At 27.4% G+C, this 19,212-nt stretch overlaps 1 protein-coding gene across 5 annotated transcripts in view; it reads left to right on the top strand.

Annotated features, from left to right (window-relative positions):
- LOC142331378 (paired amphipathic helix protein Sin3a-like) overlaps positions 1–17,390 on the top strand; it is a 44,326-nt gene extending 26,936 nt beyond the window's left edge. For all 5 annotated transcript variants that reach the window (XM_075377254.1, XM_075377255.1, XM_075377252.1 and 2 more), the window contains 5 exons: positions 1,495–1,709; positions 2,644–2,801; positions 9,755–9,875; positions 11,903–12,055; positions 16,944–17,390. In XM_075377254.1, coding sequence (XP_075233369.1) covers positions 1,495–1,709; positions 2,644–2,801; positions 9,755–9,875; positions 11,903–12,055; positions 16,944–17,276 — 980 coding nt within the window. In that variant the 3' untranslated portion in view covers positions 17,277–17,390. The remainder of the gene's footprint in view (positions 1–1,494; positions 1,710–2,643; positions 2,802–9,754; positions 9,876–11,902; positions 12,056–16,943) is intronic.
- Positions 17,391–19,212: the final 1,822 nt, after the last annotated feature.

Raw genomic sequence — 19,212 nt, 5'->3', positions numbered from 1 at the left:
GAAAGGAAATAATTATCTCAATATTTTTTTTAAAAAGTAGAATAAAATAGAGATGTGAGAGTTGAAGAGAACATTGCTCATTTTCAACAATTTTTGAGATTATATTGGAAGGATGAATTAGAGACAAAATTGGAAAAGATATCAAGCATGATATGAAAACAAGGTTTTTATGGGAAAAAAATCTACTGTTTTTTTTTTTATCATTAGATAGTTAATGGAAAAGAGATGGAAATTCAGTAAAGACTTTGTAATAACATTGATTAACATAACAAAAGCCTGCTATAGATTTCGAAGGAGACTGGCAGAATGAAAAAGTAAGTTAGAAGGTTAGATTCTTTTCTTTAGAATAGATGTATTCTTTAGAAACTGTGAAAACTGCTTGAAACTGGATGGATGTTAGGTCAATGGAATGGGATGAGGTAAAAACTGCAGTGCAGTTTTAAAAGTGCAGGCATACTTCACTTCCAGTCCACTTCATCGATTCTGGATGAAGTGGACTGAAGTGAAGTAAAGGTAGATTAATGCAGGCATATTTGCTGATGATGTGTTTATACGATCTTAGAATGAGGAAAGAATGTAACAGAGTAGGGATTGTGTAATGAAAGAATTGAGGCACAGGTAATAAGTTTTGAGTAAATTAAAGCACTAAGGAGGAAAAGGATGGTAATAGAAAGGTAAAATTGTAAGTTAATGATATGAAAACACAAAGTATTTGGATCTGGGGTAGTAGCAGGAAATACAAAGGATAATTAAAAGTGCAGATGGCGTTTACCAAAGTGTAAGTTGAATATTATTGGATGTTAATATGGCTGAAAAAGTATAAGAAGGTACCGATCATAATACCGATCTTCACTTAGGATTTAAATGTGAATAACCACGTGAAGAAGGAACAGTAAGATAAAAAATAGACAATAAAACATGGAATTATTGTCTTAGGTAATGTTTATTATTGCCTTAAGGGTAAGGTTAAGATCTTGTTATATTTCCTTTATGCATGAGAGGAGAGATTTTGAGTAGGGCAAGAATGCAGGAGTTTAATATAATGATTAAAGATCTAATAGGCTAAGTGATATTAATAAATAGGTTTTTGAAGAAGGTTAGGATAAAATGGAAGACATTAAACTACTGCCCTACCATTGAATTTCGTTAAAAGAGCCAGAAGAAGAAAATGGGATATCCCTGATTTCTAGTTTGCTATGTCATCTATTATGAGTAAGCTGTCATTTTCAATCCTTTAGAAAAATGTAATGCACGGCTGATGTTCTGTACCTAGTTATCTTAGAGGAATATGGAATACACTCAAAATTGTTTTGTTTTTGTTTTTTTTTGTAATATAATAATTTAGTTTTCCTTCTAAAAAAAAAATAGTGAGTTTAATGAATTATTTTATTTCATAAATGAACATTATATCATATTATTTCACAAATACATTATCTTGGTTTTTTAATAATATTTTTAATCTGATAATTTTTTAATTTCTTTCTTTCTATGTAGATTATTCTACTTGTAAACGTGTTGGTGTAAGTTATTGTGAGCTTCCAGAAAATTGTTACCGACTTCATTGCTTTGGAAGAACTCCGCTATGCCAAGAAGTCTTAAATGATAAGTTTGTTTTGTGCCCTAATAAATCAGAGGATACAACTTTTAATACAGCCAAGAAAGCACAATATGAACAATTCATGTATCGTGTTGAAGATGAACGGTTTGAGGTACTTAACTTATAATTTCAATATAATAGTATGACGACTATGTTACAATAAAGTATCGTTATTGTAAATATACTCACTTTGACAATAGTAATATCATTTATTGTATTTGCATTTTTTTTTGTTAGCATTTTTTATAGAATGTACATTACAATCAAAGTAAGCTATTCCCCTTTTTAAATGTTTGTTTATGACTTATTTGTATTTCTTGGTTTGAATATCTTCCTTAATTTTTCTTTTGTTCCGCCTCTTTCTCTTCTTCCTTAACACCTTAATCTTCTCATTGTTTCTGTCAGTTTTTCACATTTTCTTTTCTGTTTTGTTTTTTAAGACTTTTACTTTTTCAAATTTATACTCATATTTTACAAATTCAGTACATCACAAAAATGAAATATTTAATTCTATCAATTAGTTCTAGATTAACACTTCCAAAACCTCCCTTTACTGTTCTGTTTCTAATAGTCTACTCATTTTTCATGCAGCTTACATTCCTACTCACCAAACTTTCATAATAGTTGAATTACTTGTATGTACTCCATAGTTTTTCCCTCCAGCCATATATTAACAAAACTTTCTTCCTATTTGATTAAACCTTCTCTAAAAAAAGGTGGATCTAAGTTTTATCTTAAATTCCATGTTTTTTCTTCATTTTTATAGCAAATATTATTATAACTTGTATTTTTTAATTTTACAGAAAACTATTAATACCAGTTCCGTTCCATTAATTTTTTCAGTGTATTTCATTGATTTTAGTTTTTATCTTCCTATTTCAAACCTTTCTCCATCTGAAAAATTTATACAGATAAATCTTTAAACAGTAAAAAAAAGTTCAAATAACTTAAGTTTATTTTGTTAAATGTTTTGTTTGGTAGAAAAGCATTAAATTAATAAAAAAATGTAATTGTCAATAATTTTATTTTTTTTTTTTGTTTTCCAGTTGGATATCGTAATTGAAGCAAATGCTGCTACAATTAGAGTTTTGGAAGGAATTCAGAAAAGATTACGTAGACTTCGACCTAATGAAGCTGCAACTTACAGATTGGATAACTGCCTAGGCGGGCAGTCTCCAACTATTCATCAAAGGGCTTTATGGAGGTTAGTGTTTATTATTAATTGGTTTCCTTTTAGTGTGATTGTAATAATTATAATTTTAGGAATGTATAATTGCTGGTAATTCAAGATAGCTATAAAAGTAGTTGTGTTTATTCATTTAATTTATAAAAAATAGTTCTTTTTTTGTGCAAACTTTTTTTAAATTTTGTATGAAAAATACTATTCCTGTCTGGGATTTGAACCCAGGACCTGGAGATGAAAGATTGACAATGGAGTTCAGCAGAGTAGTAGTAATTAAAAAGAAGAAAAGAGATAAGTGAAGTAAAACTATTTAACATTTTTCATGAAAATGAAGAAAAATAACATTGTTATCAGAAAAATATTATTAGTTTGAAGTGTGCAAATAAAGAGCCAAAAACTTAAACAACAAAAAACTATCTTAGCCATTATTTTACACTTTCCCTAACATCTAGATGTATTATTTTCACTACTGTCTTATAATCAGTGTCAACAAACTCTTCGCCACAAATTTTTAATATTTATAAAAAATTTTTTATTGTGTATTTTTTTTTTTTATTTGTGATATTTTCTAATCTATTGAAGTATAATGAAAGTTCAGTTTTACAGAAAGCAATTTTTTTCAGTAGGCCATAAATTTTTATATCAAATTACTTTCGTTCAAGAATGAGATTAAATTATCAACAGTCTGCATTTTGAAATTTTTTGTGAAATGATTTTTTAAAAACATGTGTTCTTACATCTATTTTTAATGCTAATTTCAAAAATAATATTCATTTTTACCTATCATGTCAGGATTTTATTTAACTAGAGGATTATTTTTGTGATCATTTTAATTGGTAAAATAAGTAGTACATTTAAACATTATTATACATAGAGATATTTTCCTTACAACTATTGTTACTAAAGTTTATTGATAAATGTTATTAAAAAAGTCTTATTATTTTGAGAACAGTAAAACAAAAAAAAGGTTCATTAATTTACAGTTTTCTATTAAGTGATTTCCTTCCTTCTGCTTTCTCTGTACTGGCCCTATGTAACATCCAGCAATAGGTGGTCATCATTGTTTCATTCCATTTTCATTGATATTGCTTTTCCATCTCCCTTATATCTTGGTGAAACTATTCACCTTGATCTTCACTAAAATGCCTAAGATTTTCTGGAAAGTAGTTAATGTGTGAGTGCATAAAGTGAATTTTAACACTTATTCTACAACCAAGTTTCTTGAAGTTTTCCAGCATCAACAATTTCCTTATAATTGGGATCTTTCTTTTTTATTCCTCAGAAAATTCGCAGCAACAGATCTAAAGGAAATCTTAAGCATCTTTTTCTCTCCCATTCATCATATTCTGAAAATCTTTATCCTTCATCAATTTGCGGATTTGAGGTCTAACAGAAATTCCAACTTTCAATTTCTCTTGTGTGATGAAAGGAAATTTCATTGATAGGTATTGAAAGCAGGTCCCATCTTGTTATAGAGCTATTACAAACTACTTCATTAAGCCCAGTTTTATGTGTAATGGTGGAAGTAACACTTTGTTGCGATCTACAAATGGTTTATACAAAATATTCTTGATACCAGGTACTAATTGCTTTCTCTCTGGCCAATCTCTCACGTTACAATGTCTTTGCTTTGCCCAACTATCCCATTTGCTTAAAAATCAAGGCATCTTTGTGTATCCACCTTGTTCACCTAATAGTATTCTTATTACTTTGAAGTCACCGTAGATTAAACGATTGTGTTTTTCATATTGAATATTTTCTAGCAGTATCTTCATATTTTGAAATGTTCCTTTCATTTTAACTGAGTAAGTCACAGGGACTGATACATAGGTGTTTCCATTATGAAGTAATAAGCTTTTAAGACTTCTTTTCAATGAGTTAACAAAAAGGGCCTCCATTGAGCAGGATCATGTTCAGTTTCATAGAACAGCATTAACTTGTTAATGTCACTGCAGTAAACAAGAAACCGTTATATAAGAAAAAAGGAATTAGTTCTTTTTCTCTGTGTCTGTACCATGAAAGATGTGTACCTGGTACTAAAAGATTCTTATTTTTTAAGTTGGGACCCTAGTAAGTCTGTGAGTGTCTTAGGTAAATTCAAATCTCATATCAGATTGTTAAGTTCAACTGGAGAAAATAGTTTTTGGGGGTAATGTCTTCATCAGGTTTGTATTCATCAGATTCGACTGGGATATTTTACTATCAACATAATCTTCAGCTTTGTTCTCTAAATCAGCTGGAGGAAAAGAGTAAGGGTCTTCTCCATGTGCAATCGGCCTAATAGGTGAAGGAATGTTTGGATACACAATTTGTTTTTTATTTTGTGAATTGCAGCCCATAACATCAACTAAACAAAAAAAAGTAACAGTTGTGAAGGTGGTCTTTAGGCTTTCTCCACACCTTAGGAATGGCAAATGGCGTATATGATTTCTTCTTACCTTTAGTCCATAACCTCAATCTTTCTACACAATACCGGCAAACCTTTTTTGGTGCCCGTGGTTTGCCATGGTCTCCCAAGTTTCACTTTGAAGTAAGCACAATAAGCTTTTTTCACAAAGTCTATTATGTCGTTTGTTTAAGCACCACATTTTTAATTTTCACAAATGCAACAAAAAATAGCAAAGAGGAGTTGTTATTGCACTTATGTGTAGACATTATTTAAAATATAAAAGACACCAGTAAAAATGGAAGAACAGTCTGTCTGTAATTCCACTCAAAATAGGCTAATTGAACAATAACTCCAAAAATATCCACACTTTGCTATCACATCAATCCCTTAAGAGGTATACAAACGACAAGTAGAGCAGAAGTGGTGCCAACATACCTGTTTACAGAAAAATATCCCTCTAACAATTTCCCTTAACTGCCGTTGCCTTAGAAATAAATATAATCAAATTGTGAAAAAAACTATACGTGGTAGACAAAAACTGATAACATTTCTGAAATCAGCGTAAAAATTGGTTTAAAAACATATAATAATTATATTAGTCATGTTATATCATGCCGATTAGTGATTATTGGATTTGCTCTTGTGTAAGATAGGACTGCTCAAATGAGTGTTGGCATGCCTTCAATTAAACTGACTGTCAATAAATCATCTCATGAATTTTATTTAGTTTCTGTGAACTTTATTACACACACACACTTATACTCAGAATCAAATTCTGTATAAGTTTTGTTTAAAACTCGTTTGTTTATTACTCATTTAACTCTTTCTAGCGTGCGGTTCAAATAATAGACCGCCATTTTTCAGCTGTAACTTGCATAGTGGTTAAAATATAAACCACTTTTTTATTCATAAATACTGTTTTGACACGTTGATTTAGTTTATGAACCACTTTGTACTGCACATTATATGATATTTTTAAACCAATGTACATGCCGTGCCTGGCACCTCTGTTTGCCTTGTCTGCTCGATGTAAACAACCTGATAGAATGTATGTATATCAGTTGTGTTGTGTTACAACAATGTTGCATGTGTTGGTATAGTTTAGTAAAATTTATTTAGTCTGTTACAGTTGAAATTATATTAATATTAAAGTTCAGTTTTTTATCATTTTACTGGTGTACATCAGATACTTGAAAAGTACTTGCCTTTTTTTGTTCTAACTGTATAAGTGAGAGTTCAAATTTTGGACCATAGTGCTGTGAAAGTTTAGTTAGGTGTTTCGCAATGAGTAAACAACGTAGATAGTTTACTATCTACGTTGTAAAACTAACTGTAGAACAAATCTACGAAGATTTGAACAATGATATACTTTCAGATACAAACTCCATAAGTAACATTAAAGATGATTACGACAACAAATCAGATTTTAAGTCGGGGGAAAAAACTGCAGATGAAGATGTGGATGAATTACACAATATTTTACCGATATCTGCTCCAAGTGTAAACTGTGAACACTTCCACAAATGATCAGTAGTATACATCTTCTATTATATTGACTATATGCAGTTCAGTTTTACATGGGCCATCTCTTACTGGATATCAACAACCTACTGAATATAGCAATTATACAAGCAAATATTGACATCCAGGATTCTTTTTGTAAAAAAAACCGTAAGTAAGCAAATTGTTAACCAGGTGGGAAATACATGGATGTCAGACCCTGTGCCTTCTTTTGATAGTTTTATTGAACCAGATCCAAGCATTGCTGCTGTAAATGAAACACCCGAACCAATAGAATTATTTTCCTTGTTTATTACTGAAAAAGTGATTACAAACATATTGTATCAAATTACTTATATGCATTTCAAAAATCTCTGCATAAAGGAAATTCAGTAATTTAAAATAGACTTCAAAAGCTAGATTACAATTTTTATAGGTATGAATATTCTTATGGGTATCAAACCTCTCCTGAGTTATAGAGATTATTGGTCATCGGATTTAGAGATGCATGAAGAATCATACACAAGTCAGCTGATGCCTGTTAATAGCTTTGGTTGGTTATTTGGCAATATTCATCTTGATGACAACAGTCAAATTCCATAAGATCAGATAGTTCATATGATAAAATATATAAGTTGAGGCCATTCCTGACCGAAGTATCTACTAATTTCAAGAAGTCTTCCTTCCACCTTTCAGAAATTGTAGCTATCGGTGATAAAATTTAAAGGTCATAGTTTGCTGAAACAATACCTTCCCAAGAAGTCAATAAAACATGGTTACAAGGTCTGGTCTTAGCAAATAAATCTGGATAGTTTTGGAAGAGTGAAATCTACACTGGTAAATCAGAGAAGGGAAGAACACTTAACCTAGCACCATCAGTAATTTTAAGACTTTCAAATGTACTTGAAAATAAATATCGTAAATTATATTTTGACAGTTTTTTAACAGCTGTGACTTACAAGTTCAGTTGAAACAAAGAGGTATCCTCACATGCGGCACAGTCAATTGAAATAGGAAAATTCTGCCGAAATTTAAAGATGATAACCTGATGCAAAGGGGTGAATATGAATGACAAACCAGTAATGCAGGAGTAGCAGCCATTAAATGGAAATTTTAAAAACATGAAACATGTTAAAAGTTCAAAAACATGAAATAATTTGAACATTTTGTGAACTAGGGACAGTCTGTTTTTATTTAGCATACTTTTATGCAATAACTGAGAATAAAAGCTTCAGTTTAATCTTAATATACCCCAAGATAATTATTTATATTATAAAATTGATAAACCTAAAAAAAAAAAGGTTTATTGATGTCAGTTTAGAATAACTAAAAATGTAAAATTTTTTATATAAGATCTGTTTCATATTAGTGGTTCATTTCATAATTTAATCCAAATACATATCAAGATTCATAGAATTCAAAATTTTTAGTAATTGGTTGATCTTGGTGAGATTGTCACATATTTTATTCATCAGGTGTAGTGCCATTATTTTTGACCAACCAACTATTTACAAGAATAATTCCTGTGCAGCCATAGCATAGTACCTCATTACATGTATTACTGTTAATCAATCAAGCAGTATTATAAGCATATAAGAACAAAAACCCCATTATTTGGTTTAATTCTACTGAAGTTATTAATATTAGTGAAAAATAAAACTGGTTCTTATGTACTCATACTTCCTTGTATAATACCATGATTGATCTCAAGCTGGTCACTTAACAGCTGTTTGATTAAAACTGTTTCCTTTGACAAAAATGTTTCTCAAAAGCCAGAATTACCTTATATACTCTGTATTTTAACATAAACAATTAGTTTATTTTCTACATAATATTGAAGTAAACCCAAGCAACCCAATAGAATACAAACACTACTGTTAATTAAGTCATTGATTTCTGTACAGATTAATAAGAGAATATCATTAAGTCTTATCCTTTATCAACTCAGATTAATTATTAGAAAAGTATTATTATCCATTAAGTATTATTAACTCATTTTTATTTCAAACATTTTTCAAGAATTTTATTTAAAATGCTAACATGCCAATTGGTCAATTTATAATTTGTTCATATTTTTTACTATTTTATAAAGAGGAAATACCATGGTTGTTTTGAACTTCCTGTAATTAAACCACTCTTAAGATAAAGCTTAAATATGTGTGTGTAATTGCTTAATTAAAGTTAAGATATTATTTTTTATCAATAGTAAACTTAAGCAATCAACATCAAACATTAATAATAACAAATTTCATTCACATACTTTTAATCACTGTGTTTTGTAAGTTGGAAAATATTATATGAGAGAAATTCCTGTTGTCAATTGACCCTTTATTCTCTGGCTGATTTTTCACCAGTTTATCATCATCAATGAGAAATGCTTATTAAATTTACTACACACATTGAAAAGACTGTCACAGTTGCTTGCATTAATGATTTTTTAATAGGTTTAATGATTTTAATAAAAGGTTGGTATTTTTTAAAAAATTGTTTACCTTTCCTTTACCCAATAAAAAAGAGGAATGAAAATAGGCCAAAACTGTGAATTATGTACTGCACATCCAAAGTAACTAAATCTTACTGGACACGTAAGATTCAGCTTTTATAAAAGCTTACTTAATATAACGTATAAGTAAATCAGAAATCATTGTAGTTGTTTTTGTTGTAGGTGTTTATTTTACATTACAAACGTAAGGAAAATGATATTTTCTTTCTAAAGTGGATGTTTCTTGTATTCGTAATTCCCTATTAGTAAAAAAAGCTGTGGTGTGTATCATTACTAAAAGAACTACTGAATAGAATAATCAAGCTAACTCACCGAGTGAACAACTCCCTTTACAATATTGTAACTTATACATTATTATTATAGTAATAGTATATTGTGAAGAAGAATGTTATTAAATGATTCTCATCAAGAAAAAATTAAGCTTCAGTCTGTAGATTTTATTGTAAATAAGAAATCATTAATAATTTTGTAGTTTTTCAAAAAATATTTAGAGGGAAAAGGACATGTATTGGTTGTAATTTATTATAAAAAAAGAGTTATTTTTGATTTTGTATCTTTACATTAATCTTTTGTTTTTTATAGAATTTATGGCGACATGGCACCAGATATTATCGAGGGACTAAAGAGGAATCCAGTGGTAGCTGTGCCTGTTATTCTAAAAAGACTAAAATCAAAAGAACAAGAATGGAGGGAAGCACAAAAGGTTTTGTATTCATTTTCAATTATTGATTTATATTATATTTTTAGATTTATTGTATAAATCTCGAGTAAACTGTTGTTTTTAAACTATTACCTTCTTAAAATAAGGTGTATTTTAAATTATCTGACCAATTATAAATTGTTAAAATTATTATCATTCTCATTTTTATTTATAAGAAATATTTTTATATTTAGAAGTAGTAAGTGATAGGTAAATTTAATTTAAATTACTCGTTATGCATTTGCAGTTGTGATTACGTTGATGTGCAGTATGTTGTTCAATCTTCAATGCTCTATTGCACAATAGAGGTTACATCAATTCCTTTCATGTAGCATATTGGATCGTTTAAAATAAAACAGATATTTTCCTTTGTTTCAAATAAAACATGCACTATAATGAGTGTAATGTATTTATCATATAAAACAATGTCACATGAAATATCAAAGTATAAATATTTATAAATATAATTTATGAAGTATACAATTTATAAATATCAAATTGTATGGAAATTGTCTTGGACACTTTGTAAGACAGAAAGAAGGAGGCTTTGAAGCTTTTGAATTACAGTGCTGCTGAAGAATGTTGAGGATATCATGGACGGGAAAAGTAAAAACAAAGAGGTTATGAGAAAAATCTGAGAACCCAATGTTTGATGGATCAAATGAGTGAGGATGAGAAGAAATAACTTGATTGGATATGTGTTAAGGCACAATTGCTTGTTATTAAATACTGTTGAAGATTGTGTTTAGGGTACAAATTGTAGAGAAAGACCTTGGCTGGAGTATACTGGTCAAATGATTGAAGATTTTTATTGCAGTTAACAACTCATAAAGGACGACTACTACTAGATTGAGAACTAGAGAACTACTGCAAACCAATTTGTGGGTTGCTAACCAAAGAAGAAGAATCAACGATATTTAGAAAATTGGAATATGTAATTTGGATTTTCAGAATGGTAAAAAGTATGTCTCGGAGGATTAAATAAGTTTTTTTGTTTACTCTCTCAGTAATGAAAATGATAAGGATATAGTATCTTCCTTACATCGAGTCTGAATTTATAGATTATTTATTGAGTTAACACATTTTTGCCAGATCTCATAAATCCATAGGTATGAATATGTTCAAATGATGGGGATTGTGTAGAATATTTAATTTTGTTTTGTGAAATAAAAAGTAATGAGTTTTTATTTTGTTTTACTGTTTTACATTTATATTAAAAGGTAGAATTTATTTTTCAGTTCTTCTAAAATGTTTAATGATATTTTTATCTTTTATATAAATTACTCTCTCTCAGTCTGTTCTCTCTCACCTGTTTTTTTTTTCAATTATTTATTTCTATAATTATTTTCTGTACTTATTTGTCAATAATATAACTTACTTTAGAATCATTACCATAATTTGGTATTGTTTTATGTTTAAAGATTTCTTTTGTTCAGTCAACAATTGCATTTTTTTTATTTTTTTTTTTTTTGATAGGTGTGTTAAATTTTGTGTTTTGATTATATTTTTTTACCATCATCTGATGTATAAATTAGAAGCAGTTTTTTCAAGAAGAATTTGATTGTCTTAAAATACCATTATTTCATTAATCTATTCAATTTTATCATTCGTTTTAGATTACTTTAATAATCAGTTATTATTAGTAAGAAAACAGTAAAATAGAACGCTAACTTTTCTATGCATATTAATGAAAATACATGATGTTCATTAACAATGCAATATGGTCACTTTTTCAATCAATTAAAAAAGGTTTTTATTCATTATAGTCCCTCATTTTTCAAACTAGTGATGTACTTATTTCGATCAGTGGGTTAAATAGGTTGCATGCTATCATAGCAGATGTGTTAATATCATCTTTTAACTGTACATCTAAAAGAAAAAGTTTATATCATAAGGTAAAATTTATAAAAATTAAAATAGTTTTCTGATCAAGTATAGTGTGTACTGCTCAAAAACAGTTGTTATTTTAAAATGGGGTTGTTTTGTTTATTTTTTATTTATTTTAATATTATTTCGTTCATTCTTTTTAGGGTTTCAATAAGATTTGGAGAGAGCAAACTGAAAAGGCCTATTTGAAATCATTAGATCGACGTGGTGTTAATCAGAATGCTTTAAAGCAAGATGATGTAAGAGAAGAAGTTGCTTCCAAAACCATATTATCTGAAACAGATAATCATTCTGATGTAAGTAGACTTGTTTATTATTTCTTTTACACCTGTTTCTGCTCCTGATTGATTGAATAATTTTTTCCCATTTTTTTCAATTTATTGTTAGTTTTGTATATTAATATCTTTCTTCCTTTATAGGTTTTAACTTTTATAACACTCTATGATTAGTTTAACTAAACTTAGATGGCTTTTATATGACAAATAACAACACTCTGATAAATTTCTCTCTTCATTTATTTATTTTAAGACCTCTTCATTACATTTTTCATTAATCATTTAATTTTCAATATCATGACTGTAATATTTCTAAAACCTCTATCTATTCCTTTCTGGTTTTCCTATAGCTATGTTTCATTACCATCAAATTTGCATTTTATAGAACTATTTTAAAGATGATCTGTTAGTTCTTGGATCTCTGTTTAATAATAATATTGTATTTTTTTTTCATAAAAGTTTAAGAGACTGCTATAAATGAGAAGTTGTATGTACCAGTCTGTCTTCATCCACTTGTAATTTTACTACCTTGTTAACATAAGCTATGCAACTTCTGTATAGTATGATCCTCTATCTTAATATTAATTCCTTATTATCCTTATTTCTGTCATATTACATTACATCTATTTACTATTGTTTATTTTCAAATTAAATCTACCTCGTGTAAGTCGTTACAGCAAACCATATTTGTGTTGTGCAATTGAGAATTTTATTTTTGAAGGTTCCTGCCCAGTTTAACCTAGGTGAGTCAACCTATAATCCAACCTATAATCATTTTAATTTTAATAAATATTTTTGTTTTAGTGGTAAAGTACTTGTAAATGAATTAAATGTACTATTGTACTTTTTTTCTTTCTAACATCTCAGTTTAACTGATTTTAATTTTAATAAGACTGATCATTCATTTTTAGTTAGAAAATTATTATTTATTCATTTGCAATTTATACCACTATAATTTTTTTTTTTTTAATAGTTTAAATTTATTTTGAATTGGTGTTTCTTTGTTCAAAATATTAATCCTTTAACCATTTTTGGAAATTTATTTTTTAAAGGATGTAGCTTACAGTATTAACTGCATATATTTTTTTAAAGGCAAAAATATGTTCTTTTAAAACATTTTTATTCCAGTGACAATGTCAGCACTTTAATTACTTATTAAAAAAATCTGATGTGAATATCACATTGCATCACATTTTTTTGTGGTGCCCGTATCAGCATTTTATATTAGTTAATATATTAATTTTGTTTCACATCACTCAAGTAATTATTTATGGTGTAAGTGAGAATGTGTCGGATCTGTAACCATGGACACATCGGTTCGAATCCGATGTCATATACATTTTTTTTTTTTTTTTAATTTAAATATATTGATTTACCTCTGTAAAAATGTTTGAATTAAAATGCAAAGTACATACATAATTTCACTAACAACTTCTGATTTTTTGTTTCTTTTTTTTGTTACTTAATTATTGTTTATTGTAATTTTTTTAATAATCAGAGGTTAATAATTATTAATAAATCAATATATTTAAATTTAAAAAAAAGGTTATAAAAAATATATGTATGTGAAGTCGGATTGGAACCAATGTGCCTTCCCCATGTAAGATCCAAATATTTCATTAATTAAAATTTCATTTGGCTATAACTCTGGAATCAATGAAAATAAGTACAAGTTATGAAATATCATTGAAACTCTCAATGAGGACTTATTACTGCGGTTAAGAAAAAGTCTAAAATTCAATTTTTTTGGATTTTGAGCTTCTTTTGGATTCTTTTGATCCAGTTGATTGTAATCAAAAGGGGAAGTGCAAAACTAGATGTTATAACTGTTCTAAATCCAAAATTTCAATATTCTACGGCTAATCGTTTTTGAGTTATGCAAGGAGACACATACGTACGTACAAACATCACGCAAAACTAGTCAAAATGGATGCAGGGATCAAAATGGATATTTCCATTAAAATCTGAAAACTGAAATTTTATGTGATCACAATACTTCCTTTACTTCGTACAAGGAAGTAAAAAAGGACTTTATTTTTATGTTATGCTTATTGGCAATCGACAGCTGTATTATTGTAAATAAATTATAATCATGGTAAATTTTTAGCTATAAATAAATTTTTATTGCCATGATTTTATGTTTTAAAAAAGGCTTGTTTATAAATTATTAAAAAGTTAAATTATTTAATGGTATATTACTTAATTAATTTTTTTTAATTTACATGGAAAAATGCGTTTATATGTTTCTCCTTTTAACTTTCCCGACGAATATAACTAAAATAGTTATATTAAAGGAGAAAGTATGGTGGGCATGTCTAAAGCAGGGTGTAGGGATTTTTTGCAGATCTTTATGTTTTAAGTTCCAACTAGTTCATCTAGAAAAAAACATTTGTACATATGTGCATACATATGTACGTATGTGTGTCGCACTGTTTTTCCCCTTATATCTTATATCTCTATTCACTGAACCAATTTACTTTAAATTTGGCTCATATATCGGGCATTGGTCATATGCTTGATCTCTTCAGTATAAATATTTTTATACTTCATATATCGAGCTATCATGAAATTTGTACAATTTTTTTAAATTATGAACTATACAGAAATGTTTACAATTTTTTTTAATTATAGATCCTGGACCTAAATAACAGAAACGTTTTATGAAAATTTTCTTTTTTCTTTTTTTAGCCTCTGTTGAAAAGGTTGATAGATTTAGAGAAAATTTTACTTAAGCAAATTTGTTAGCCTAACCTATATATAAATATGTTTAGAAACCTTTTCTTAAAATTTATTCCCCACCTCTAAAAGAATATATATTTTGTTTTTTGGCTCAACTCTTTGAATTTCTACTATTAAAAGAAAATTGTATTTTTAAAGGGCTAATGAAATTAAATTAACCCACTGGGTTGGTGTAGTAGTGAACTTATCATAAATCAGCTGATTTTGAAGTTGAAGTTCTCAGTTTCAAATCCTAATAAAGGTAGTTGCTTTTATTCAGATTTGAATACTAGATTGCAGATACTAGTGTTATTTGGTTATTGGGTTTCAATTAATCACATGTTTCAGGAATGGTCGTCCTAAGTTTGTTCAAGGCTACTTTTTTACCAGTACAGTTACATTATGTTGATAAGTTGCTAATGATTTTAATTGTTGTTGCGACTATAAATAAAAATATTTAAAAAAAATATATTAAAGTAGCTTTGGCACCTATATTATATTCCAGACCCAAAGTGAGAAGCTATTTTTTTCATTATTTTCATAAAAGTTAGACTTTATTACTTTCCTGACATCATAGCTCTAGTGCTACACTGCAAGAAGAAATATTAATCAAAAAATGAGGAATTGGTTTTTTCAATCTTTTTAAACAGTTCTCTCTTAAATTAGTTTTTGTGTTAGGGATCACTTCTTTATAAATGTATATTTCCTAACTTTTCCTCACAGAGTAAGGATGCTCTAAAATAAAAAAAAATCTTATTTGAAATTTGGGAATTTTGATGCTTCGATTTCACTTTTTCACGATTTCACTACCGGTCAGGCATAACCAGGAAATTCATACAATACTTTACCAGATTTTTTTATTTTCTGAAAAGTATAATGTAATAAATTGAAATCTAATCTCATTTGCTGTAATGCTGTCTTAATAAAAATTCAACTATGTATTATATTTTTTTTTTATCAAATTCAGTTTCTTATAACTTGGTAAATATTTCTCAAAATTTTACTTTACGTACACAAAACATTGAATGAATGAATAAACTTCATTCCCCTTGTACAAAGTATGACATAAAAAAGGCAGTTACAATATATAATTAAGAAATACAATACCTGCAATAAAAGTATATGTTTAGAGCATATCTTTATATGGAAGTGAAACTTGGACGATCAGACTACCTGAGAAGAAAATATTAGAAGCTTTTGAAATGTGGTGCTATAGGAGAATGTTAAAAATCAGATGGGTGGAAGTGACAAATGAAGAGGTGTTGCAGCAAATAGATAAAGAAAGAAGCATTTGGAAAAATATAATTAAAAGAAGAGACAGATTTATAGGCCACATATTAAGGCATCCTGGAATAGTCGCTTTAATATTGGAGGGACAGATAGAAGGAAAAAACTGTACAGGCAGGCAACGTTTGGAGTATGTAAAACAAATTTTTAGGGATGTAGGATGTGGGGGTATACCGAAATGAAATGACTAGCACTAGATAGGGAATCTTGGAGAGCTGCATCAAACCATCAAATGACCGAAGACAAAAAAAAATACCTGCACAGGTTATCACTGAAATATTACATTTATTCTTAGGCCAACAAATAAAACTTTTAAAAATATTATATAAATGTTTACATTGTAAGAGAGGTTTGTAGCAATTATATAATTTTTTATAAAAAAATATTGGCCTATTTGTTTTGGTTGCAAAGGTAAAACTTTCACTGTTGATATTTTGCCTACATTATTGAGACCTTAAAATTTCTTCTGAAAGATTTAATTCTTTTACTTTTATTTCTAGAGCTTCCAATATTTTTAACAGATAAACAATTTCAATTAGTTATTTGTGTCTTTGTTTATTGTTGCACTTGGTTTGTTTGTTGGTGTTGAATGATATAAAGCATCAACTAACAAAGTTATTTGTTTGTTGATGTTTTTTAATATAAAACTGATTTTCTGTAAAAAATGAGTTTTAATTGTTTTATTTCTTTTTTATAAGTATTTTATTATTGTGCTTTATGTGACTGATTTTCATGTGAAAAATATTTGCCCAAAGAACTATAATGTATAAATTTAGTGTATAAATAATTTAATAATAATTAATAATTTAATTTAATGTATTTTAATGTTTAAATATAATGTATGAATTTCCAATTGAACCTTACATATTTTAATAAATTCATAGTTTTTATTTTTATTTTACAGAAATTTGAAAAATCAAGTAAATCTTGTTGCGTTTCACAATTTGAATGCAGTCAGAATCTTCCAATTCATCCATATATAAGGAAAAGCAAATTAACCAATAAGGGTTGTGATATCGATGATAATAACTCTGCCAAATGTTCAAAAACTGTCAAAAATGAAAAAACTTATGTCACCAATCTAAGTGATGTAATTGAAGATACTTGTGAAAATAGAAATGTTATTGTAAAAAAAAATAATGAAATCGGTAATGGAGTAAGTAACGGTGTGAAAAGAAAACGTGGTGGTGGTAGTGGAGATTATGATGACCATTGTAATAATTATATGAAGAAATAGAATGTGCTTTTTGTTATTTGCTACTAACAAAATAAACAACTTATTATTATATAATATTATTTTCTGTTTTTTTATTGAATTAGTTGTTGCAAACTAAATAAATTTTTATTAATTCACAAAGGTTTTTAATTTTTAATTATTATTAACAAAATATTAATTGTTCCTTTGAAAATAATGTTTAGAAATGAAATAATTTTTCTGTTACTTTTTTAACTAGTCTTTTAAGTTTGAAAATATTAAAAATGTCATACCAATAATTTCTTATAAAGAGAAAGATAAGATTCTGTAGACCGTTTTAAAAATAAAATTTATGCCTTCATTATTGTAAAATGTTTTTTGAACAATTTATAATATTTTCAGCCAGAAAAAAAATAATATAAAAGAAAAAATATATATTAAATAAAAAAATACAATAGAATTTTTTAAAGAATGATAATTTTTCATTTAGTTGATCAGTATTATATGGTTTTTCATACAATTTTATTCCACTTTTCATAGAACTGTTTAGTTTTTCCACATTTTCTATATTTTAAATTTTCCATTATTCATTTTATGTGTAACTAATCTTTATGTTTTTGTTTTTTTTTACCTGTAGATTATATTATTAGTACCGATTCTCTTCGAATCTTAATAGCAGCTAATCTATCAACTTATTTCATACTGTATTAAAATTTCAATATTCTTCTACAACACCATACTTCAAAACTCTTCAAAAATGTGCTTATAAAAATTAAATAAAAATATAATTGTTAGTAAAATAAATAAATTTTTGTTCTCTGTGTCATTATTATGTTTACGTACATTCTTTGTGAGTCATTCTCATATCTGTATAAAAAATTATCTATTATATGTCATAGGCAAAAATTAGTTATATATTTGAGTGATTGAATCTCAAATTCAACATTGAGAATCAGCCACTTCATGACAAAATTGCAGCATCTCTACTTTTCATTAGCAAAGTTGTAGCTTTGAATTTCTATCATCAACTTGGTTCATTGTAAAAATTACAAACCCTTTTCTTTTTATTAAAATAAATAAACAATAGCTGTCTCATATGTAAACCTATAAATTTGCCAAAGTTATGAAAGTATATATTGCAGGAACCTTTTGTAAATTTGAAAAAGTAGAATTATAAAAAAATATTACTTTTACATTTTTAGTAATATTTTAATTATGAAATTAAAATATGGATACTGCTATGCTTTAAAAAATATGGAAATTAAAATATGGATACTATGCTTTAAATGGATACTGGCCAGTGCTTGTGAATTTTGTATCTTTTCATGTTCATTTCTCATGATGCTTGGGAGAAAATAAAAAAATATTTTCTAAAAATGATTCACTACATTTTCTAGTCAATAAAAAAATAAATTAGAATTCATTAGTTATAAAAATGACTGCCAAAAAAAATGTTTTTCAGATTTCCTGTAATTTTTTACTTGAAATGTTTGCTAAAATTAATTAAGCAAATTATGAAAAAACCTTCAGCAATATAATGCAGATTAATAATTATTTTACATTAATAAAAGTTATCTTTTGTACTGATATAAAAAATACTTCCAAATTCATTCAAATTCAAGCACAAATCCATTGTGATCTGTTAGAATTTTGCAGTGTATTATGAATTATTTCTTTTAATAACTATAAAAAAAAATAGAACAACATCCTTTAAAATATATATATATATATATTCCTTTAAAATATATATTTATTCTCTATTGAATAAATTAAGATTTTAATTCATAATTTGATGAATCAAATTATTGATGAATACGTTAAATCTGAACGTATTTTGTTCAGATTTAAGATATAAGAAAGCAAAACCTTGATAAAATACTTAACTTGTCCTTAAAACCTGTTATTTCCAGAAAAAAAACAGAACATTTAAGAAAGTGGTAACCTTAAAACTGAAGGTTATGAAATAAGAATATAATTT

Source organism: Lycorma delicatula, chromosome 10 (assembly GCF_047948215.1).
Source record: "Lycorma delicatula isolate Av1 chromosome 10, ASM4794821v1, whole genome shotgun sequence".
NCBI lineage: Eukaryota > Metazoa > Arthropoda > Insecta > Hemiptera > Fulgoridae > Lycorma > Lycorma delicatula.
Note: the sequence above shows the minus strand (reverse complement) of the source record. Positions and strands in the feature narration are given on the sequence as shown.